At 41.5% G+C, this 24,759-nt stretch overlaps 1 protein-coding gene across 3 annotated transcripts in view; it reads right to left on the reverse strand.

Moving 5' to 3' along the window:
* The window catches only part of Rasgef1b (RasGEF domain family, member 1B), a 783,333-nt gene that overhangs the window by 348,605 nt on the left and 409,969 nt on the right, over positions 1–24,759 (reverse strand). For all 3 annotated transcript variants that reach the window (XM_005388230.2, XM_013516120.1, XM_013516121.1), the window contains one exon: positions 7,771–7,824. In XM_005388230.2, coding sequence (XP_005388287.2) covers positions 7,771–7,824 — 54 coding nt within the window. The remainder of the gene's footprint in view (positions 1–7,770; positions 7,825–24,759) is intronic.

A 24,759-nucleotide genomic window follows, 5' to 3' on the forward strand; every position in this document is an offset into this window, starting at 1 on the left:
TTTTGTACATTATTTTCAAATTTAAAGACTTCACCTTCAGTAGCACTTTATCAGAATGGCCCCGCACAAAACCCAATGAGTCAACCTAACTGAACTCAAGCATCTTGCACAGAGAGATGTAGAAGCACCAAGATACAAAGACATAAACATCAATGGGCATAAAATAGGTGGCTTGAGACACTGTGGACACAGCTGAGGATTGTCCTTGGTGCTTATCTACCTAACATACATTCCAGATGTCAACGTGAACGAGCATGGGATGGGGAGGTTGTCAAGGGAAGTGGTGAGGATAATGAACTGAGTCTATGCTGTAGTGTTTGAGTTCACCTTAAAATGGCTCTGAAGTAACTCCTATCACATCTCAGCACATTCATTTATCCTCTGAACATGTTAACAATAACAACTGTTCATAATGGGAGACATTCCATGAATAAACCTGAATGAATGAATGAATGAATGAATGAATGAATTCATGCATCTCCTCTAGATGTTTCTAGGTTTTCTAAGTTGAAGAGAAAACTGGGTTTGGCTGGAAATAAGAACAAGGGTTCTTACAACTCTATAAAGCAGTGTTTGGGAGGCAGGGCTGGGAGACTTGCCATCTTTGGCTAAACTAAACACTTCAATCTCCCCAGCTATTTATTAACACCTTATATTAGTGCAGAGATGACCTTCATAAATAAGTCTTGAATATAATTATTCTTTTCTCAACTCCTGTGAAAAGGGAAAAAAGGTTACCTTTTAGAACAAAATGGTCCCAAAATGAGCTCAAACTTATTGACATTCATGTACATAGTGAATCCATTCATTGAATAGACCTCTCTGAGTTCTTACTACTGTAAGGCATTGTTGGACAATTACTAACAGAATCAGTCATTGTTCCTACCCCGCCAAGGGCTAACAGTTTCAGGAGAAGTAAGAACCATAAATAAGTATTTAAAATCTTGTGAGAGGAGGTAGTAAAATACTAAAAGCAAAGGTCCTGGCATTAGACACATCCTGACCCTAGCGTCTACGCGTGCATGGTAAAGTCTTCAAGCAGGTTCCTTAACGCCTCTCAGTCTCAGCTTCTTTATCTGTACAGTGACAATGACAGTGTTACTCACTTCAAAGACTTATCATAAAATCAAATGAGGCTGAGCACATAAAGCACTTCTTAAAAAGCTGGGAACATAGTGAATGTTGGACAAGTTGTGTGACTGGTGCTAGCTGTTACTCAGCTTGACCATCCCTAGTTCCAATATTTGAAATCTGAAATGTTCCAAAATCAAAAACAGTTTGAGCACCAACAGGCTGCCTCAAGTGGAAAACCTTATACCTGACTTCGTATGACAGGTCATAGTCAAAACACAGGTGCTCTAAAAATACATAAAATTATCTTCAGGTTATAAGAGACAGCTATATAAATAAATTTTATATTTAAGCTTGGATCCTGTCCCCAAGGTATCTCATTATGTGTATGTAAATATTGCAAAAGAAAATAATCCAGAATCTGAAATATTTCTTGTCCCAAGCATTTCAGATAAGTGATACTCAACCTGTACTAAGAGTAAGAACAGAATGTGATGAACCCAGGAAGTATGACCTCTAATCTTTCCTGGGGAAATCTAAAAAGCCAAGAAAACAAAGGACAAGTCACTCCATGGAAGAGTAAAAGTTTTCCAGGCCAACAAGAGGTAGAGGAAAACATTCCAGAAAAGAAAACAGTCTGTACACAGGCGCAAAGTCATCAAAGCGTTAACACATGGAGGAACAGTCACCTCAAGACAACCAGACTCCAGCCACCTAAGCCCACTGCAATCTGGCTTCTTTTTTTTTTGGTTTTTCTCCGGTACCGGGAACCAAACTCACGACCTTGCACTTGCCAGGCAGGCGCTTTGCCGCTGAGCTAAATCCCCAGCCCCTTGCAATCTGGCTTCTATGCCCAACACATGGACATCAATAACGCAGCTATGACCTCTCAAGGTGGGTTGGAACGGGAGACAGTGTGAATAGGAATGACTTTTCAGGGGCGGTGAAGTTTATTTTAAATAAAACTCAAATCTCTTACATGTTCTTAAGGAACAGTTTGAGCTGAACTGTTGCATGAACTGTTGTTTGCTTTTTGGAAAGTAACTCTAACAGTCTTTTGGAAAATGAAGTAGATAAGGGCAAACATAGTATAAGGTGGAGCAAGGAGGGAGGAAAGGATTCTAGAGACATTATGAAGTGAGATTCATGGTGTGGACGCTGGGTGGATGTGAGAAGTGCATGGAGAACTCAGTGATGACAGCAAGGTTTCAAGTTTGAGATGGTGGAGCCTTAACCAAGGCGGTAAAATAAGAGAAGAATATTCAGAACGTGGAAGAAATTTGTTCACAATTGGACATGTTCTGTGGAACACCAAGGTAGGCATAGGAACTTAGGCTCAAAAGAATTTGCATTATTTGAGACATTATTCACGAGTGACTTTCTTGTAGTAGATCAAAATTCTGTTCACATGAATAGCACTATCTGTGCAAAATACCATATAGGAACATCTATAGATTCAAGAAATATTAAAGAAATAATATATCTTAGCATTAAAGATATGGGCAACTTAATGACTTAATGGGCAACTTAATGTCAAAGCCCCTCTGGATTTCCCTGTATATAAAATGGGAAAAAATATGATCTATTTAAGCAACGTATTATGTTCCTTTTCTAAATATTCATGATTGAATGATACAGTTGTGCAGATTCAAAGGGATCAAACAATCCTTGCACCTTCCTGCCAAAAACAAAAGAGAAAGGTAGATAATTTGATCAGGGTCATTTAACTGCATGCCTGAATTTCTGGCATTTTTGGTTCCTAGCTTCCATAGCTCCTACGCACATGAATTCTACCCCTTCCCCCCTCCATCCTATTACCGGGCAAGGGGTGCCCCCCAACTAGCTCAGCTTAACTCTGTGTTTGCATCCAAAGTCTTAGGTGTTCTCAGTGACCTCACTCGGTGGGTATTTGCCTCTCTCTTCTTGGACACTCACCCTTCCCTTCTCTGGTGACTTCTTTCTTACAGCATTTAAGCACACATAAATGTCTCACCTTAAAATATAATCCTTCAGCCCCATAACCTTTATCCAGCTACTTATCTCTTTCCTTCCTTTAGCAATAATTTCTTTTGAGGAAGCCTCTTTTACCTTCTATTTCTTCACCCCTCGCATTCTGAAACCCACTGCAATCTGGCTTCTATGCCCAACATCTTGATAGAAATAAAAACCAGCAATAGCCCATGGTATTAATAGAACTAGTGGACATTACTGTCTTTATTTTGCTTAACATATCAACAAAGTTTTGAGACTAGTTAGTACTACTTTTTTATTGATTTCCAAGGCACTCCATTTTTTTTTTTTTTTTTTTTTACAGTACTGGGAATTGAACCTAGGGCCTTCACACAGAGTTAAATCCTAAGCCCTTTTTTGATTTCTTATTTTAAGGAAAGGTTCTATCTAAGTCATTAAGTTGCCCAGGCTGGGCTTGAACTTGCAATCCTCCCCCCTCAGGCTCTCAGAGCGCTAGGATTGCAGGCGTGCCTACAGAGTTTCTGGCTTTCTTTCAAACTTCATAGACTTCTCCCAGCTCTACATTAACTCTTCTCAAGGTTCTTGCAGACTCTCCTCCTTCAACTGACTCTACTCATCTTCTCTGGGTGGTCTCACACATTCCCACTCACTCTGTCATTTTCCATATGCATGTTCCTCCCATATTCAGAACGCTGTCCTGAACTCAGCTCAGCTCTCTGCTGGTTACCCTTACCAAGAGATCTCACAAATACCACAAAATTGACATGTGCCAATCTGAACTCATCAACTTCTTCCCTGAACAGTTCTCCTCTCCAAAAATAGCACAAATACCAAGTCAGTTTCCCATGTCAGCAGTCTAGAAATCATCCTGAGCTCCTTCCTCTCCCACATATCCAAAATATGATTCTTTCCTATTGATTTTATCCCCCCAGTTTTCTTGGCCTCCACTCCCAATGATTCTGTTCATGGCTGTTACCATCTCTTGCCTAGATGACAGCAGCAACCTTATCCCTACCCTTCATGTCAAAGGTCTTGCTCATCCCTCTGCTGGCAACCAAGTGATCCTAAGGTAAAGATCTTACTATGCTGCACACACCTGTTTTCTCAAATTCCAGCCCGTTTAAATTTTCTTATTACCTTTAGAATAAATACAGCTCGATATTCCTGCACCAGGCCCTCCTGATAACCCTTCTTTTCAGCTCACTGCTCACCTTCTCCATTTCCAGTTGTAACTTACAGGCACTTTGTTTTCTATAGTCCTCCCCTCCTCGCCTCAGGATCTTCACACTTGCTATTCTCCCACCTCTGCCTTGTGTTCATGCAGCCCAGCATCACTCATTCTCTGATTCTGTGCTTGAACATCATTTCCTTTAGGCAGTGTTCCCTGGCCTCTTGATTAGGTGAAGAACTCCTGGTATGAGGGTCTATAAACTCCCAACTTAAAATAACAGTATTTCTATCCATAGGATTGTGCTAATTACTTGTTTAATGAGTATCTATTAGTCTCATGAAAGTAAAGAAAATACATGCATGACTTGTTCACCAGGACATTCCTGTGTGTGTCACATAGATGGTGCTCAGCAAATACTTAGCTGAGATGGATAAGGAACCATGGTACTCTGATTTGTGTATTACACAGAGCTGGGAGATGTAGTAAATAGGCTGAAGAACAGACTGGGTTTATAAGTTAGCTTGATAGATCAAAATTATTAAAACAGGGATATATGAAGTGCCCCACATTTATACTCAAAGAATCATGTGCATAGATATAAACAAGAATCATTCTTAATAGCAGCTTATGTGGAAATGTCACAGGGGCATATGCAAAACTTCAAACTTCAAGTGGCCAACAGTAGATATGGCTCATAAATGGAAACTGACATCTCACACTTCGGTAGCTTGCTAGTGCTACACCCAAGAAAGCTTACAGCTTGCCCTCCTGTCATACCCACCCCTTATGTTGTACCTGACATCCACCGGGTGTATAAACTGAGCTTTCTGAATTAAGAGTGAGAAGTTCTACACTGATTTATACCGTACGGGCTACATCAGGGGAATGATACCCAACTCCTGGCATCAATAACACTGTGCAAAAGGAAATGGTACACATGCCCATTAATGGATGAATGGATAGAAAAAATGTATTTATACAAATGGAGTACTACACGGCTGTAAAAAGGATAAACTTGAGACTTTTGTAGGAAAATGGATGCACCCAGATGCCATAAACTTAAGCGAAATAAATTAGACACACAAACTTAAATGTCACATAGTGTATACGAGAAACTCAAAATAGAAATAAAGAGCAAAATAAAAGACAGATAATAGGAAGAAGGGAGCACTTTTTCAAATGGGAAGAAGATCAAGAGGTGGAGGGAGGAGAGAGGGAAAGGACAGAAAGGGGATGAGATAAAGCACGGAGATCTGTTATGTACATGAACCAACTCCCCACAGCGAATGTAATCATTACATAATGCAAACATGCACTCATAAAAAATAACTGAATAAAATAAAATTTATGTACAGTCCAATAAAAAAGATTACATGGTCTAAAAGCAATAAAAATAGCCAATCAGCACTTATTTATGTGTTCTGCATTGTTGTAAGCACTTTATGTGTCTAATTAATATACTCTATGGAGTGAGTACAATTATTACCCCCACTTTACAGATGACAAAAATGAGATGCCTGTAAGTTTTGTAACATACTAAGTGACAGAGCCAAGTTTCACAACCAGACAGCTAGGTCTCCATAGTCCATGATCTTAGAAGTCAACGCTATCAATGTCCTGTTGTAGTAGACAGCTAAGTTAGATAGAAATATTATAGGCAGCCAGATAGGGCTAAGCTCTCAAAGAAGCCAGTGCAGAGGATGAGATACCTTGCAACTGTGGGGGAGACAGACACCTCCAGCCATGGGCCAGACCTCAAGACAAAAGATAAAACAAATGCACTTACACACCTCCCTAAGGATATGCATCAGGGATTGATATTCTAAATAGGTCTCTATAACCTTGAGAAAGCCAAAAAGACTCAGTAACTCACTAACCCTCTACAGGAAAGACCCTGTTCTGTATTCATGCCTGCTTGCTACATGACTCACTTCCCTATTTGATCCTGATATAATCAATTTTACCTGAGCAATTGTGTTTGTAATCTTATTGGCTGACATAGTTTTGTCCCATCTCATGCTCACCTAACGAGTTCCCATGTTTCCCACCTTGGATCTGTCTCATGCCATGGATTTGCTCTATAAAATTCCCTAGAAAAGGCAGGTTCCTTGGCAACCCACTCAGGTCCCTTCTGTCTCTCTCTCTCAGACAGAAGCTTTCTTTCCATCAATAAATATATTCTGCTCTTAACCTCCATTGTTCCTAAAATTCATTCTTCAATTTTAAGAGAACACGAATTCATCCCAGACATCTAGCAGGTCAGAAGTTTCCTTCCCCTGTATCACTATTAGAAATGACAAGGAAAATCATTAGCATATTAAATACTTCCACATTTAAATAATAACCCTAAAGGAGGTAAATACTGGTCTGGAAAATGGCAAACCAATTTTTGGATTACCTCACTAGTGAACAACCGGGAGCATCAGCTTCCCTCTCAACAGGAATTAAGGTAGAAGCTAAAGGTCTGTCTATAAATAATATCAAAAGCAGTCCCACCCTGGGAAACAGGTAAGACGAGAGGTCCCCTAAGTCTCTCTGTTCTCCAAGATCTATGATTCTAAAAATAATACATAGCGCTAACTCTCAAACAGCTCCCAACTCAATGTAGACATCAAGACAGACATAGCAGGACTCAATCAAGGTAGAGATGTAATAGGCCTCTAAAAACCATCAAAATGACAAAATGGATACTATTCAGAGCAGTGAGACCTCACAACACCTCTAAAGATAAATATCTCTGCTACCCACTTCCACATCAAGCAACATTAAAAAAAGAAGCAGCATACCAGACAATGTCACAGTATAAAATGCTAAGAAATGCTGAGTAACATATATTAGAGGCAGGTCAACTCTTTATGCACCTGGTTTTCCATATCAATAGGCAGGGTCAAAGAATTTATTTGAGTTGTCTGGACTGCAAAATCACTTGTTTCCGCCCAAACCCCCAGAAGGAGCAGATCTAGTTAAATCTGAGATTAAAGAGGCAGATAAAAGTGACCGCTGGCCCGTGAGGTGGGGGATTCGCCACGCTGTCATAGCAGGCAGTCTGCAGACATGATCTATTACAGGGACATCTTCCATCAGATGCTACTGAAGCTAATCCTTTTGCAAAGCATGATGTCTTTTCAAACTCAACGGTAGTGAACCCAAACCAGATTTTTATGCTATATGATCAGGTTTCAAAATACAAAATCATTTCACTATCATATCAGATTTTTTATTAGATTTAAATTTGCAAACACAGATGTAGAAGCCTGTAAATGTAGTTACAAAGCTTGCTCTCAAATCCCCTGATGCTCGTCTTATGGAATAAAATGTCAGATGCTAGTGAGATAGAAATACATGGAACCAGAGCTTCCCTATAACAAAATGCTGTCGAACAATAATGTGGTTCCCCACATCCTGCAAATGAACTATTCACATTTCCATCTCTGAAGAAAGAAAGGTTCATAATACGCCATCAGAACACTCTCATGGACACCACAGCTTTTCGTGGAACATCACCAACTCTGAGACTTCCTCAGACTGAATGCTGGAATTTTTGGATGCTGACTTACCTTTTTGCAGTCAGATAAGGACTTCTCACTGCCCAGTGTGCTGAAAATGGTGGTCTGCAAAACAGGAAATAGTAAACACATCAGAACCACCAAAGTGGAATGATATTGACTTTCCCTGTTCAATCCAGCCCAGAGTGGACCTGACTTCCTGTGTCTCTCCTGATTTCCCTGGATATTAAAATGTGTCTGCTCATCACCATTCCCCAAATCCACTCTGCCCAAATTGGAACACTCAGGATGAGCTATAAATTACCCTGTAGTATGTTCTGCAGCCTCTCTGGCTTCTACTCACCAGATTCCAGGAACTCAATTCCACTCATCTTAGTCGTGACAACTGAAAATGTCTCCCAAAGTGCCCTGGGGACAAAACTACCCCTAGCTGAGATCACATGATCTAACTTCTAAAGGGACTTGTTATAGAAATGATCCCAATTCCCTGGGGAATACAATAATATTTTTCCAGAAAGAAAAAAAGCAGGTTGGTGGTAGGAATTTCTCTTCCTGCCCCTGAATTCAAGTGTTATTCTCTATCCTAAACAGGAGTCAGAATCTGTAGAGGACCCACTTCCAGCTGCGGGGGACTCCATGTGGGGGCAACTCAAGGGATCATAATTGCATTTTTAACTAAGTTTAAGATATACCAGCGCTGCTACCCTAGGGAGAGTAAATTAAGAAACACGTCTAAGAATTTAGACATTAGCACAGTAACCCCAGGGGAAATGATCTTAGAAATTAAACAATATCATTCAACTTCCATGAACAGTCTCAGGTGACCTAAAAATATGTTTGAAGGAGAAATGAATGTCAGAGCTAGGTGAAACTAGCTTCATTAAAAAAGAAAAGAAATGATACAAGTAGCTCGAAAGGTTGCATCTGTATAAAGCCAAAGGACAACTATGCAGGAAAATCTTAACACCCAGAATGAGAGTGAACCAGAGAGTGGCACGGATCAGTGATGGTCCATACCCTTAATTTAGCCATTTTCAAAAGGGATTTCAGTTATATGCATGGTCAGTCTCATTGCATTCTCTTTAAAAGGCTAACTTGGCATTCCGGTTTCCTAATGGCAGCTATTGTAAATGACTTGGGGTGGGCTATCTAAGCCTTCCAATAACTTCTTCATTTTAATCACTGAAAATGAAAGACTCAAAACACGGTGGTTTACCCATGCTGTGACCTTCACAATATTTTTCTACTGAAGAGGAAACTCCTAATGAGTCATCTGCACCAAAGTTTGCATAATGCTGCATTTGATACAAAAGTACAAGCACAATAAAGCACAATGGCTTTTTGAAAGCATTGACTTCTAACCCTGTTAGCAGAGTGACTAGCATGAGGTGAACTGCATTAGACATAGACAATTTTAGCAATTTCCCCAAATAAATTTAGAAAGGTAAGGCATTGCTTTGGTCCATTTATATATAGATGGCTGAGAAGTCACTTATAGGAGCTCTGTTTTTAGCATAAGGCCAGAATCAAGATAGTCAACTCATGAGGGTTGTAAAAGTGTAGAGGTCACTACAGAGAAAGAAACTAGATATTTCACAGATAGTGTTTCATAGGTCTCTTAATCCTTAAGGAGGATACATTTATCAAATTCTTTCCAAAAGCAAATGTTGGTCATTCAGTTTTTTAAAAATAAATTTGAAAGCATGTTTGACAGAAAATGAAGAGTAAGGTCATGAGGACACTGGGTACTCGTGATGAAGGGAAAAGATCTGAAGATACGGGTCATAGGTTAGACTTCCTACAAAGCAGAGTGAGAGATGGAAATGAGCATACAGAAGCTTTATGGGGTATGTGCTCAAGTCATTGCTTATAGAAGGAAAGGGAAGGATGCAGGGTGGAGCACAGGAAGAGGCCGAGCTGTGCTACAACTCAAGAGAGGTCTCAGCTGACCAAACAGGAGCTCTGAAGCTGAGATGGACTCATCCCAAGCTGGGGTGATACAAAAGGCTGCCCTGGAAAGGAAGCACATGGCTCTTGCCAGCCAAAGGCAAGCTCCCAAGAGGACTGAGAGATAAGACCACTCATCAAGCAGAACTCAGCAGTGGAGTGATCTTCGTGAAGCTACATTTCACTTTGACATACTTCTATCCAGGACAAATCTGAGCTGTGGCTGATTTACTCTAGGTGACTCTTTACCATGGCTAAAAATTTGCTGGTCTTTTGATAGCATTTTTTTTTTTTTTTTTTTTTTTTTTTTGGTACTGGGAATCAAACTCAGGACCTTGTGCTTCCCAGGCAGACGTTTATATCCCTGGCCCTATGATAGCATTTTGAACACAAAAGCAAAGAGACCATTTGCTCAAGAGTCTAGACCTAATTCTTGCCCCTTCTTAATAGATTTCCTGGGGAGTTTGTATTAGTTCAGCCTTGCCATCAGTGGTACAAAATACCTGACAGTCACAACTTAAAGAGGTTTAATTTGGCTCATGACTTGGGTTTCCAGTGATTTAGTCCATAGTCGCCTGGCTAAAAGGCAGAAAAATCATGGCGGATGGCATGGCAAGGAGAGCTGCTCCACCATGACAACCAGGAAGCAGAGAGAAGCCAGTGAGGGAGACGCACACTCTAAAGGCAGCTCCTAGTGACACAACTTTTTCCAACCAGGCCCCACCTCTTAGGAGCACATTTAGCTATAAATTTATCAATGGATGAGTCCACTGACGAGTACAACACCCTCATGACACTCTCACCTTCCGAAAGCCCCACCTCAGAACACATGAGACTTGGAGGGGGTGGGTATTTTACATGTAAACCATAATAGAGCTTAAAATGGACCACTGGCCCTGAGCTCTTGAATTTTTCACCATAAATTGAAGAAATATGGATTCATTCCTGTGTAGGTCACGAGATCCCCTGCTAATGTGAAAAAATCTAGCCTGATTTTCACAGGCGTGTTGTTTGGTTTTGTCAGGCACAGAGCAAGCATACTGCCTACTTCTTTTCTCCATCTGCTGAGAGACATTTGACTGATTAACAAGGTCAACTCTTAATTACCTACTGAGGAAGAGAGTCTTATAGGTGTACTAGTCAGGGCTCTTTTCACAATATCTCCATATGCCAGAGTAGATTTATTACGGGAGTTGGCTCACAGAACTCAGGAGGCTGAGAAGTCCCACAGTAAGCCCTCTGCAGGCTGGAGGACCAGGGAAGCTAAAGGTGCAATTCCACCTGAGTCTGAAGACCTGGGAACCAGGGCAGCCCTTGGCGTAGCTCTACTCCAAGGTCCAAAGCCTAAGAACTAGGGGTTGGAGGTAGGGTAGAGGTAAGTTCCCGAATCCAAAGGCCCAAGAAGCAGGGGCTCTGAAGTCTGAAAGTGGAAGATTCCCAACTCAAGAAGAGAGGCAGGAAAAAATTTACCCTTCCTCCACCTTTCTCTTCTCTTCCAGCCCTCAATGAATTTGTACGATGGGGACCTCCATTGGTGAGGACATCTTCCTTACTCAGTCTTCTAAATCAAATGCTACACTTATGCATGACTCATAGAAGTAGTATTTACTCAGCTGTCAGGGCATCCTTTCTGTGGGGAGCTACTTAGACTGTTTCAAATCTCAGGGGTATCTAAGGACACCTGAAGACATGACCCTGCCTGTCTAGTGCAGGCACACAGTGGGCTAAAGTTATGTAATGATGACTTAACACAGGTAATCACATGTGTGCTGGTTACCACAGTATGTAAGAATGTAAACATGAGATAACAACCTGTATAAAAATTGTACAATAAGACACAGGTGGCTCTTGTTCTGGCTCTCCTGCTCTTGCTCTCTGCTCTGCTCCATGCTGCCTGCTGCTGTTGCTGATGTCTAGCAACATGTGTGACCTTTAACCTTGCAACCTCACCCCAGAAAATCTCCCTTGGGCCCCCTCAAATGGACTGACACCTTTATTCTGTGAAGTTGACACTGAAAATTAACCATACCAACAGAGAATCCACCAAAGCACTAATTATGCCTTTACATTTGACTTTGAGGCACAGTAATGATTAACTTAGAAGACACAGGAGCATAAGCATGTCTCTCCATTTGCAAAAATATTCTAAGTGGGCCAAATTACTTTTCCTTCTTTGACCCAGAAGGAGAAGTAATTTGGGATGAAAAATTACCCCTAATAAGTCCTTGGTCAAACAGACAGATGGAAGATAGGTAATGAATGTGTCTTGGTTACTTTTCTCTCATTGCTGAGACAAAATACTCAGCACCTAAAATTAAGGAACGAAAGGTTTATTTAGCTCACAGCTTATGGAGGTTCCAGTTTATAATCAGCTCACTCCAAGGCAGGTGGCAGGGCACAGGGGCAAAACTTCAAGGAGGCACAAGACAGCAAAAGCAGCAAGAGCAAAAAGGGGAGCGAGCAAGCCTCTTTCCCTCCTTATATTGTATATCCACTATCCACTTAGGCCCACAGTATCTTCGTGCCCTCCTCTTGCAAAGGCTCAGATGAATACAAGGTAAGGACCTGGATCCCTGCTGAGTCACATAGCTAACCTTCAAAACTTCTCAAGATGACACAATGAACAACGTCCAAGAGCAGAAGGGCATGTCCTTTTCACCCCAGGATGTAGAACAGCTGAGTTACTTAGTTACACTTCTAGACTCCTTAAGTTGACACAATGTATCAACCATAACAGGATGGTTCACCCAATCCAGCATTCAATTAGCCAAGTGAAAAGCCACTTCTAGGAGGTGAGCTACTTTATCCAGTTCCAACTGATGGCAATATTTTATAAAGTCATTGAACAGTGAAAAGAGACTCCACCTATACTAAACTTCTTTGTTAGAGAAAGTTTACTTCAGAGAATGGTTACAGTGTTGCTTATTTCCATTAAATTAAGTTTAGAGAAAGAGCTGCAATAACCATACCTTCACTGAGCCAATTTCTGCTATGTAATGTCTATAAATCTTATAAATAAGATTTATATTTTAAAAACAGCAAATATACGACACATGATTAAACTGGAACAGCTTAAGTACTGAATTATAAAAATTAAGGAATTGAGAGGCTGAACCTCTGAGAAAGCAATGTTTTTGCAAACTTCTATTTCCGGCATCCCCTTCATGTATGTGTGCCTGTGGGTGGTTGGGTTTTGTACCCATAGTCCAATGCCACCAGGCAGAGGCTCTCTAGTTCTGATGAATAGTCAAAGACACCTGAATGCTAAGAGCCATTGAGGGATGATGTCTGCATAAAGCGTCTCCATTTCACACCTCTGATTTGCACTCACAGGCACTCTGGATGATTTCTTACTCATTGGTAGACGTCAGGACTAGCCCTGTTCATATTACTAACAATTTGGAAGTCTCTTCCATTAAATTAATGGGGCCCCAAAGTGCTCACTACTTGGAAGCTTCCTCAGACCGTTTAAGAGGCTGGTTCTAGGATTTCTTCACAAAACTATGAATATCTGTTTTGTTTTTATATTTTAGCAGACACGCATTGATATTTATGCACTGAAATACTGGTATACCCTCCAGGCAAAGTGTGGCATCCACATTTATTTTTTTAACTGCATAATTATAAAACACCAACTAAAGGAAAAAAATTATACACCCAAATAAATGATAAAATTACAGTGTTTTCTTGTAATCCATGAATACTGAAAATTTCAATTAGCCAAGTGAAAAGCCATTGAATGTGCCAGCAGGATTTATATCCTAGACTAATGACCATCATCTGCATCCTATTTAGCTAATGAAGGCTTGGAACACTTGTGGATAATTAAGGGAAAGCTGATGGGAGGAAATTCAAGCCATAGAAAGATCAAATCTATTTATGTCTGCATTTAAAACTAAACATACCTAATAGTTCACTCAATCAAAGCATAATGTCTGTTCATCTGGGATAAGACAGCTTCTCATAAACTAGGCCAGATAGTTATCTCCACAAACCCAAAATTCATTCCTTCTTCATTTATCCAATAAATATTAATTTAACACCTACCACATGCCTCTGCCCTTGTGGGTCACCCTGACAGCACTATGATCCCTCTAATGTTTTCCCTACCACTTTCCCTCCCCTACCTTAATTCAACTTATACCTCTGGTTTTCACTTTATTCAAGGAACTATCATCTACCTGTCTATCTTGACAGATACACCATGTAGTCCAGAGGCATCAGGGGTGTGCATAGGGGATGTGGTGGGCCCCTGGTTTTCTCAGATCTGGCATAGCACCTAAAAGGCAGCCTAGCCTCATGAATTGATGGATTTCCATGTAAGAAAGACTAAGGTTGTTAGAGGGGGAAAAAAAAAACCCTGATGTTCAGAGGTGGTCAGAACAGGAATCATGCTCAGTGGAGCTCTACTGAATTTCACTAGATTACCAGTTGTCTCATTCAGCTGTTACCATGTCACTCAAGTATGGAGCACCATCTTTCTCAAGGAGACCTTAAGACTGAACCTCACCACAACTGCCGATCAATTTGTGTTCAAGGACCTGCAATCTTAGGCTCTATGCCTGTGCTGGAAAATGGCACACAGCTGGCAGGCCTGCTGTGGAAAGACAATGAATAGTGGCATCTCAATCCTCAGGGTACACATTTCTGTCTTTCAGAAGCTCTTCCACATCTTCCCTGGTGAAAAACATTAGCAAAACCAGAGCCCACTCATATCCATTTAGGGATAACGGTAAGCCAATGGGATTCAGCTTTTAGTGGCATGATGTCAAATACAGAGCTTGGTAAACAAAAACGGCTGAGCTGTGATTTAGCAGGGATAAGAATTTATCCTGGCCCAAGAGTTTGCATTGTGAGCATACTCTCTAGTAAGATTGATGCTCCTGTCCCAGAAACCATAACTGCAGAATCAGTGGTCAAGTCTAAACCTAAACGAAATTAACACCAATGATAACTGTGCCTTTGCTTATTTCACCAACAAGAAAATGTCTCTGGAATTCTCAGAGCTTATTTTTAACGAGTGACAATGCTCATAATACCATCTAACACTTACACAAAACTGTCTGTTCCTAAAATCCCTTGGCACGTATTGTTGGACTTCTAAGAAACCATATGAAGGAATAATTCATCTCACTGAGGTATATTAAGAAACAGGGTGAGTGACTTAATCAAGTTTTCTTAATGTTCTTATTACTAAGTGGTCAAGTCAGGACTCTATTGGCTCTCAGAAATATTCCTAGGATAGACTGTGCTATGACACTTGTACTCCGGGATCATCGGGGCACAATGTGAAATTCACTTAAAAATTTACAACTGAGGTTGTTCTAGTCTCAAAATATCAGTGTCAAGGGTTCTTTAACAGATTAAAGTTGAGTTCTTTATATATTCTAGATATTAGTCCTCTGTCTGAGGACTAGCAGGAAAAACTTTTTTTTACCATTCTGTGCGCTTTTTTTTTTCACTCTGTTCATAGTTTCTTTGGCTGTGCAGAGGCTTTTTAATTTGATATGAATCCATTTGTTGATTTCCCAGTACTATTTTCTGTGATAATTTCACTCACAGCTTAAATATTGTGTTACTTCTCTTACATGAGAAACCCAAGGTATAAATAAAGAGCAAAATAAAAGGTAACAGGAAATAGAGAGCTTTCACAAGTGAGACAGGGATCCAGAAATGGAGGGAGGCAAAGAAGATGAAAAAAGGAATTGAGATGTATTATGCACAAGTACCAACACCACACAAGGAATATAATCACTGTGTGCAGCAAACATGTATTAATAAAAAATAAAAATAAAAAATAAACAAATATTGATTTCTTCTAACTCAGCATCACTTATAAAAGCTAAGGAGCCTTTCCATTCATAGTGAACTACGTCGAAGAGATCACAGAAGTAAAGGGCTCAGTAGAAGAAAGACTGAGAAGGGCATAGGAGTCCTGATCAGCTATAACCACGAACCCTATGCAGAAGATATGACCTGTGGAAAACGTGGAACACTTTAGTACTCACTCTCCTTCCCGCCAGGGTGGAGCTTGGACATTTCCCACCCAGTCAGCCAGCAGGAAGCTCTGACTCTGCAGACAGCAGGAGGGAGCCACGGTTTACAACCTGCACAGCAGTGAAACAGTAAGACTTGGACAATACCGCACCCCTGCCATGGTCCCCACCATTGTGGCCATGACAGACCCAGTCCATCTGCTGGATCTTCACCTCAACTCTGCAAGGAGAATCGGGTGAGAATGGAGGACACTGTGCTCCAGGGAGTGACAAGGAGGAGTAGCTGTCAGAACACATTTCATGCACTTCAGGACAGTATTAGAATGTAGCCAATTAGTGCCAGGAAGACAGAGAACAACAAAGAGCCTCAAAGAAGACATAACAAAAAGCAACATTTCAGATAAAAGGTTCCAAGTGGCAAAGAGCTCCATCCCTGAAGCCATCCATGTTAATGCACTAAAGCAGGCAAAAGGCCCCACTCAAGGTCGGGTCATGCACCATTGTCCTTCACCGACTTGAAATAGTCAGTGCTGAAGGGAACATGGTTTGAAGGAATTGGGGCAAAAAGGAGAGGCAGAATATTTCTGTAAGTTTTGATTTTAAAACAACAGTGAGGAAAGTCCATACGCAAATGCTATATATGTCAGCATCTATAATTTTTGAGTTAACAACTGTGGTATCATAAGTAATAGGGCCACATTAGCGATTTTAAAAGATTATTATTTAGTATTTGGAGAAATCCTTAAAATTCTACAAACACTTTTACTAAAACTTAATGTAGGTCATTATCTTTTGCATTGCAGTCTAGGTTTATGGAGTCCAGAGGGTAATTCTTAGAAGGTTTTCTACTTTGTAGCATGCTGGTGGGTGAGAACAGAGTAGCAACTTCATAAATGTTTCTGGAAAGTGTAGTGAATAATGCAAGGGCACAAGAGGAAGAAAAGAGGGAGATGGAGGAACCAAGGAAGGCAGGCAGGGAAACAAAAGAGAGTCCTGATAATGGCAGATCAACACACAACAGTGGCAAGAGTCTTGTGATTTGCATTGTGTCCGCCCCCAAAGACATTGCTGTTGAACCCTCTGAACATACCTGTGATGTAATACCTGAGCAGGTCACCTTATGTGAAGATAAGGTCTTTCCTAACCAAATGTGACTAGTGTCCTTATAAAGGGGGAAACTGGACACACATGGGGAGAAAATGAGATAAAGACAACTGTGTGAGGCTGCAAGCAGGCACTGGACTAACACAACTGCAAAAGGAAAAGCATTGCTGCTTACCACTAAATGCTAGCAAGAGGCACGAAGGACTCTAACCTGAGTCTGGCAGAGAACACAACCCTGACAACATTTTGACTTGGACCTCCAGACTCCAGAACCAGGGGGGCAATAAATGTTGTTTTAACACACCCAGTTGGTGGTACATTTTGCAGCAGTCCTAGCAAACTAGTACAGGGAGTATGAATAAGGCTCTCTACTTATTCATCTACTTTAGTGGTTGGCCAGTTTCTCCTGTGAAGGACCAGAGAGTAAATGTTTTAGGTTTTGAGAATCATAAGTTTTGTTACAGCTACTCAACTGTGCCATTGTAGCTGGATATGTGTAATAGTTGACACATTGCATCAGCTTGAGAGGTTTAGAAGCTTAACTAAGCAACTCAGCAGCTGTACATCCTGGGGTGTAATGGACATGCTACCGGGCTTCTGTTTGCTCCAGAATGTTGTAATGGTTGAGTCACTGTATCAACTTCATAAGTTTAGATGTTTAACTAAGTGACTCAGCAGAGGGCCAGAGTCCTCACTTTATCAACATCTTGAGCCTGTGCAAGAGGAGGGAAGGGAGATGGCATGAGCACTACACCCCACCAGGCAGGTAGTCTTTTTACAGTGCAAAGGAAGAAAAGAGGCTTCTTCTCCCCCTTTTTGCTCTTGTTGTTATTGTTGTCTTCTGCCGGTCTTGAACTGCTGCCCTCTGCCATGCCACTCTGCCTTGGACTGAAACCTCTACAAACTGTGAGTTAAATAAATTATTCCTTCCTTAAATTTGGGCATGGGGTATTTTGTCCCAACAATAGAAAGTAACTAATATAGTACGTAAAGGAGAAAGTACAGCTGTGTTTCAATAAAATTTTATTTTATGGACACTGGAGTGTGAATTTCATATAATTTTGATATGCCATGAAATAATGTTTTTTGTTTTTTCCCAACTCTCTATTTTCAAATTAATTCTACTGGTACTCTTTTGATATACATAATGATCGCATTCATCAGAGGGACTTTGTACTTATACATGATGTATCTTCATTCTTTTTTTCCCATTCCCCTCTCCTCCCTTCAACCCTTCATCTCTTCCTTACTTACAAAGGCTGTTTCCATTTTTTCTTTCTGTTTTCCTGTTTCCTTTTCCCTTCCTTCCCTCTCCTCTCCCCCCTTCACTTTCCCATCTGAACATTTTCTTCCTGCTTCACATAGCTATCATCCATTTGGCTCTTAATTACATTTTGGTTTCTTACACAAGAGAAACAATTCGATATTTACAAAACCCATTCACAACTTATCAGTCATACAACAACAGGTGCTGGGCCAGATGTAGCCTGCAAGTGAGAAAGAAACATCCGACCCCCACCCTCTATTCTCTGTGGAACAGCTAGAAGGAGTGGCTTGGCCTAGGACTGTCATACACTTCCCTCTCACTTGCCTTGGCTCCCACTTGGTCCCCCCCAATACACATGGATCAACTGGGACAGTTGACCTCAGTATCCCCTTGGGTTACCTGACAGCTGTTCTCTGGGCCACTCTAATAGGAGACTCCACTGAGCCGTGAGCCATGGTGCCCCTCCCCCAACAAAGTGGTGGGGAAACTGCCATGAACATGGCAGGGATCAGGGAGGGATCTAGGCCGTTATTAACATCCCAGCCTTCCCAAATCTCAATAAGCTGTGTTGAAAACAGCTAGTCCTGCTGAAGATTCCCTGCTTTTGGTCCAAGCACTTTTCAGGGAGATGCAGCTGTCAGTCAAACAGCTCATGCCGCTCCCCTCTTCATGGGACCTTTGCCATCACAGCTGTGGCTTCCTGGAAGGTATGCACACACTTGAATCAATCACAGGCCTGCACTTGGACTGATCAGCAGGCCTGAATTTGAACCAACCATAGGCCTGCAGCTGCTATAGGAGCAACATTTCTGTCACACCTCTAGGGGTAGTCTGGGAGGGCTGCCTCTGGTGTACGGACAACCTGTGCTACCATACAGGTCCTATTTAAATAAACCCTTGCTCCAGTGGTCCTATGAATCTGCTCATGATTTATTTCTTGGGCAGTATGGGATAGGAGGATCCATAAATCTACTCAAGATTTTTATCCTGAGTAGTGTGGAAGGAGTAGTTACCAGAGCCAGGTTGTCTCCGCTTTGAAGAGCTCCAGAGACCAGCAGCAACTAGCAGAGTCAACCAAGAGCATCTGACACAAGCCAGTGTTGGACAGCAGCGGCCAGCAGCTGCGGAGACTGCTGCCAGCAGTGTCAATAAACAGTGTGCAATGTTCAGTGGTGTCAACCAGCAGCATCACAGCTGCACACAAAGCTGCACTTTGCCAATTCATCATTTCTGTCTGAATTGAGCAAAATAACCCTCAACTGATTGGCAACATAAGCAATAGTTTGTCTAATCTGGATATAGATCTAGGAATCAGGACAACCTGGCTCTGGTATCACCAATACTTCTTGCAACCTTGATTAAATCACTGATTTCAGTCTTCAAAAAGCATAATGCATTTTCCCTGCCCCCTTTATGAGGTTATTATGATGGTGAGATGAAAATCACATGTCTTAAAATATTTTGTATGTAGTAACTGCATTTATACCTTGATATATGTGGCTTTAAATTACTGTTTCATAAATCAATATTGGGGCTGGGGATTTAGCTCAGCAGCACAGCACCTGCCTGGCAAGCGCAAGGTCGTGAGTTCGGTTCCCGGTACCGGAAAAAAAAAAAAAAGAAAATCAGTATTGACAGAGGATGGAAAGGAACACATGAGCTCCTTCATTACCCATAGCTTCACATCGAACCAGTGAAGAGGACAAGATGATGGGCACCCTTCCAAAACTGTGGACAGCCACAGGTGCCTCTGCAGTATGTGGAAACTCCAAGACCATGATATCAACACCAGGTAAGGACATAAAAAGAAGATTACAGACCAGCGTCCTCAGGGAAGAAAGATGCAAGAATCCATAATAAAACTGAATTCAACTGAATTCAACAACACATTAAAAAGATTATACACCATAATCAAGTTCACTTTACTCTGGGGATGAAAGGATGGTCCAACATATGTAAATCAATGAATGTAATACACCTCATAACTAGAATCAAGGATTAAAATCACATGATTATCTCAATTGATGCAGAAAAGGCCTCTGACAAAATTTAATATCCCTTCCTGATAAAATCCCTAGAGAAACCAGGTACTGAAGAACCATTCCTCAATATAGTAAAGGTCATATATGATAAACACATAGCCAACATTCTGAGTGGGGAAAGACTGAAAGTGTCCCCTCTAAAATCAGACAGCAACAAGGCAAGGCAAAGAAGTCCACTCTCACTATTCCTGTCAAATATAGTCATTAAAATTTTAGCTAAACTGGGCATGGTGGCACAGAACTATAATCCCAGTACTTGGGAGGTTGAGGCAGTAGGATCACCATGAGTTCAAGGCCAGCCTGGGCTACAAAGTGAGTTTAAGGCCAGCCTGAACTGCATAGTGAGACCCTGTGTCAAAAAGATGAAAAAAAGAAAGAAAGAAAGAAAGAAAGGAAGGAAGGAAGGAAGGAAGGAAGGAAGGAAGGAAGGAAAGAAAAGAAAGAAAATTTTAGCGAGAACAATTACGCAAGAGAAATAAATAAAAGAGATACAAATAGGAAAGAAAGAACCAAAATTATCCTTGTTTGCAAATGGTATGATCCTGTACTTAGAAGACCGTAAAGACTCTACCAAAAGGAAAAGCACATAGATTTGGAGATCAGTGTTGAGCAAAATAAGCCAGGTCACAAACACAAATATCACATGTTCTCCCAAATATGTGAAGTCTTAAAAAGATGACAAGCAGAAGGGAGACAATCATTAGACAAGAGGGTGGGAATGAGGTGGACAGGAAGGGGTGTGAGAGCAGGTAAACTTTAGATGGATATGTTCCTTGTGGTGATGACTGTGGAGACGGTTCTGCATGCAGGGCAATATTTATGACTTTGTCAACTGCTGGCACCATAGATATGGGCTCAAGATGGCCAAAGGCACTTTAGAATGAACCCTGTACAGCCTCTGAGCAGTGGGCCTGTTCTACTCCAAAGCATACCCTAAAGGAAGAAATTCTTGATTCTTCAGCAGCTTAGGTCACTTGTGACCTGGCAGGATGAGCATTTGCACTTGGAGTTTGCACGGGAGTTTGCACCACAAAAGACACACATGCAAACAAAAAGGAAGGAAAGCTGGGGGTATTTATGTGTCTGCATGAATCTGCCAGAATAAAACCCACAAATCTGTGCATCCTATATGTAATAATAAAAGAAAGTGTGAAACTGAAACAGAAATATTAAAAAATAAGAACTAAAAGAGAAGAAACTCTAGCCAGGTGTGATAGGTGCACATCTATAATCCTAGCACTCAGGAAGCTGAGGCAGGAGGATTGCCAGGAGTTTGAGACCAGCCTGGACTATGTAGTGAGATCCCTGCCTCAAAAACAAACAAACAAACACAAAGAAACTCCAAGTGCAAATGCTCATCCTGCCAGGTCACAAGTGACCTAAGCTGCTGAAGAATCAAGAATTTCTTCCTTTAGGGTATGCTTGGGAGTAGAACAGGCCCACTGCTCAGAGGCTGTACAGGGTTCATTCTAAAGTGCCTTTGGCCATCTTGAGCCCATATCTATGGTGCCAGCAGTTGACAAAGTCATAAATATTGCCCTGCATGCAGAACCGTCTCCACAGTCATCACCACAAGGAATTGGAGCACTGCCACAGTGCTCTGGAGGAGGCTGGACCTGAGCTGACAGCTCCAGATTTTCAGGTCTGGCACAAGGTAAAGCAGAAGAAAGTGCCAAGGACTAAAGAAAGCAGCTCACAGGAGGAAGTGCCATTTGCTGGCACAGCATGGGGCTGTACCCTCCCTGGGACTGAGGTGATGCCCTTGAGAAACACTTAGGTGCTTCCAGATGACTCGCATAACCACACAGACAGGAGTCCTTAGAAAGCAGGGATTCCCTTCCAAATTCATCACTCCTGCTCTCCTCATCCTTAGGCCTGTGTTTCCATGATGCACAGAGAGGTGAGGCCCCTGAGTCCTCACACTCGAGTTCGAGGTGAATGGCAGAGAATCGCTGCCCTGAGCCTGCCAGTGCCCTCGCCACTGCTTTTCCCCGCTCCTCCACCCAGGCACGGCACTACCACCTGCTTCTAAAAATTGCAGTACACAGCCAGGGTCACTGAGCCGCGCTGATGATCTGACAGCCTTCTAAAAGATGCTACACAAAAGCATGGGAGGCCAAAGAAGTCCTTCCTGAGTGCAGCACAGCTTGATGGAAGGGCAATGCGCTCAAGCCGGGCTCGGCCCCTATCCTGTGGACAGGGCTCATGGCTCACTCTGAGCTCAAATTCCTTATCTGAAAATCAGGATCAGATCATCTACTTTAGTGTGTTTGGTAAGAATTTAAGATGATTTATGCTTAGTGAATAACTACTATTCTCATGATTTTTGAGAATTCCAGCCATTTCCTCCAGTCTCCAAGCAAGCTCACAGAGCTCAGGAGGGCCTATAAGTCAGCCAGATAAAACGGTTAAATACATTCTAGCATAGCCTCAGTTACGCCTGCGAAGCCCTGATGCTAAGAAGCCTCCTTCAGAAGCCTCAGGCAGGATATGGAGGAGAGTGATTCCAGCTTTCAGCAATGAAGTTAAAGTTCCGGGAAAGACCTTTAGTGTTAGATTTAGGGGTGGATGGGTGCAGCCTATCATTTATTATAAGGCTGTAAATGGTTTTCTTTCTTTTTCTTTTTCTTTTTCAGAGTAATTCTTTGTACTACCATTTACCTGAATAAATCCATCTATCTGTAAAGGAAAAAAGCATCAACTATGTTAATTTGTAACCCAAGCTGATGAAATGCTAACGTATAAACCTGGAGGGTGGGGAGGAGAGGAGGGGGAGGTGAAGGAAGAAAGCCACTGTCATAATTACTGGCGATTACAGATCATTTAAGTGGACACACAACAAGAATGGAGGTTGCAAGGCCCAGGCGAGGAGCTCCTGCTTAAAAGCCCTGCACTGTCGTTAGCAAAGGGATAGTGATGTGCCATTATCTGGAGCTCTCACTGATGGTTGGACAGAAAATCGATGACTACATAATTTTACTGCACACCAGAAATAAAAATAAAAAGGCCTGGTGTGCCACAGCACAGCTCATAATTAGAGCACCAACAAAAGAAGCCCCATCCTGGTTCTAAACTGCTGTTCTCCAGGTCTTCAGGGAGTTTGAGTTCCACCTGTGTAAGCTCTCCAAGGGAAAGGCTAACAGGGATGATTAAAGTGCTCGCCCTGGGCATGGGGAAATCCCAGATTTCTTCTGCTTTTCATTCTTTTCCAAGTGCTCCAGGCTCACTTACTCAGCCGACACTGCTGAGTGAGCAGCTTCTGGGATGAGGCAGGGTGCTGGGGAGCACAGTGACAGGTAAGATCCCACAGCACAGTCTCCCTCATCCTTGGGAGCTGTACTGAGTTCTGTCTTGGCTTTCTTCTCTTCTATGCCTTCCAGGGTGACCACCTTTTCTTTCTATCAATTCGTCTGTAATAACCTTTTCCATACAGCTTCACATCTCTTTGATTATGTCCCCTGCCCCAGAGAGTTCTTTGGAAGCAGGACCATGCCATACCCTTACCCTTACCCCTGTTCACAGTGGCACAGCAGCTACAGATACTTGTTAAAATATTTATTAATATTTTAAAGTGATTTAAAATAGTAAATATTTTTAAAGACTTATTGACTATGAACGTGATCCCTCTGCTTCTATGGCTTCAACTACTAGCTCTACAATAATTATTTTTAAGTGTATTTACCATCCTCAATCCACCTCCTAAGCTTCAAATTCATTGTTCCCCATTGCCTACTGAATATCTCCACGGGAATGTCCCACAAGCAATGCAACTCAACTTGCTCAAAACTGAGCACATTATATTTTCCTATTTCCTACCTCGTTTATTTTTTAGTTAACAGTGAGATAATCTATTAACTCTCAACCATAGCAACTTTGTTGAATCTTCTTTCCTTACTCACCACATCCTGGTGATTCTACTACAAAAAAAAAAAAAAAAAAAAAACCTCAAATCAAAGATTTTTTTACTCATTTTCTTTGCTACTGCCTTAGTTCCAATCTTTGTCACCTCTTTTTTATTTTTCTGCCATATTTCCATGCTCTGCCTTGCCTCACGAACACCTAAGACAAATTTGATTTTGAAATTTGTCATTTTAAAGATCTCTTAAATCTGGTTCCTTAATTGGTTCCTTAATGCCTACCAATAAATGTACCTGCTTCAAAGTACCTCTGTTGAAATGACTATTCCTTATTTTGTCAGGGTGGCTGGATTGTGATGTTTTCCACTGTATGTCTTATAAAATAGCCACAATCAACTTGGAATTATTCCAGGGCGACCTTCGCATCCTTGCATAAACCATTTTATTCTCAAGGCCTGGAAATCCCTTCTTCTGATCATCTCTGGTCAATTTTTCCTTCCTTCTACAAAGATTTCCTGGGCTCCCACAGGAGTAGTTAAAATTCCCTTCTCCGCGTTTCTCAAGCCCTTCATTCTGATGTACTTTCTTATGTAGTTCTTGCTGGCCAGGCTGAAAACTCGGTGGATATTAATGAAGCCAGCTTTATTCCTGCCTGTTACCCAGGCACATTCTGGCACAAGGTAGTCAAAATTGGTAAAATAGTGAATGAGCCATTACTTTGATAGTCTAAGGCTGGTTAGAGCTACAGATAGGCACCAACTGTATGTGACACCTGAAGTGACAGTTGCAGTTGAGAGTGCTGGAGAAAATGTATAACTATAGGAAAT

This window comes from Chinchilla lanigera, unplaced genomic scaffold (genome assembly GCF_000276665.1).
Source record: "Chinchilla lanigera isolate Chin_1 unplaced genomic scaffold, ChiLan1.0 scaffold00032, whole genome shotgun sequence".
Classification (NCBI taxonomy): domain Eukaryota; kingdom Metazoa; phylum Chordata; class Mammalia; order Rodentia; family Chinchillidae; genus Chinchilla; species Chinchilla lanigera.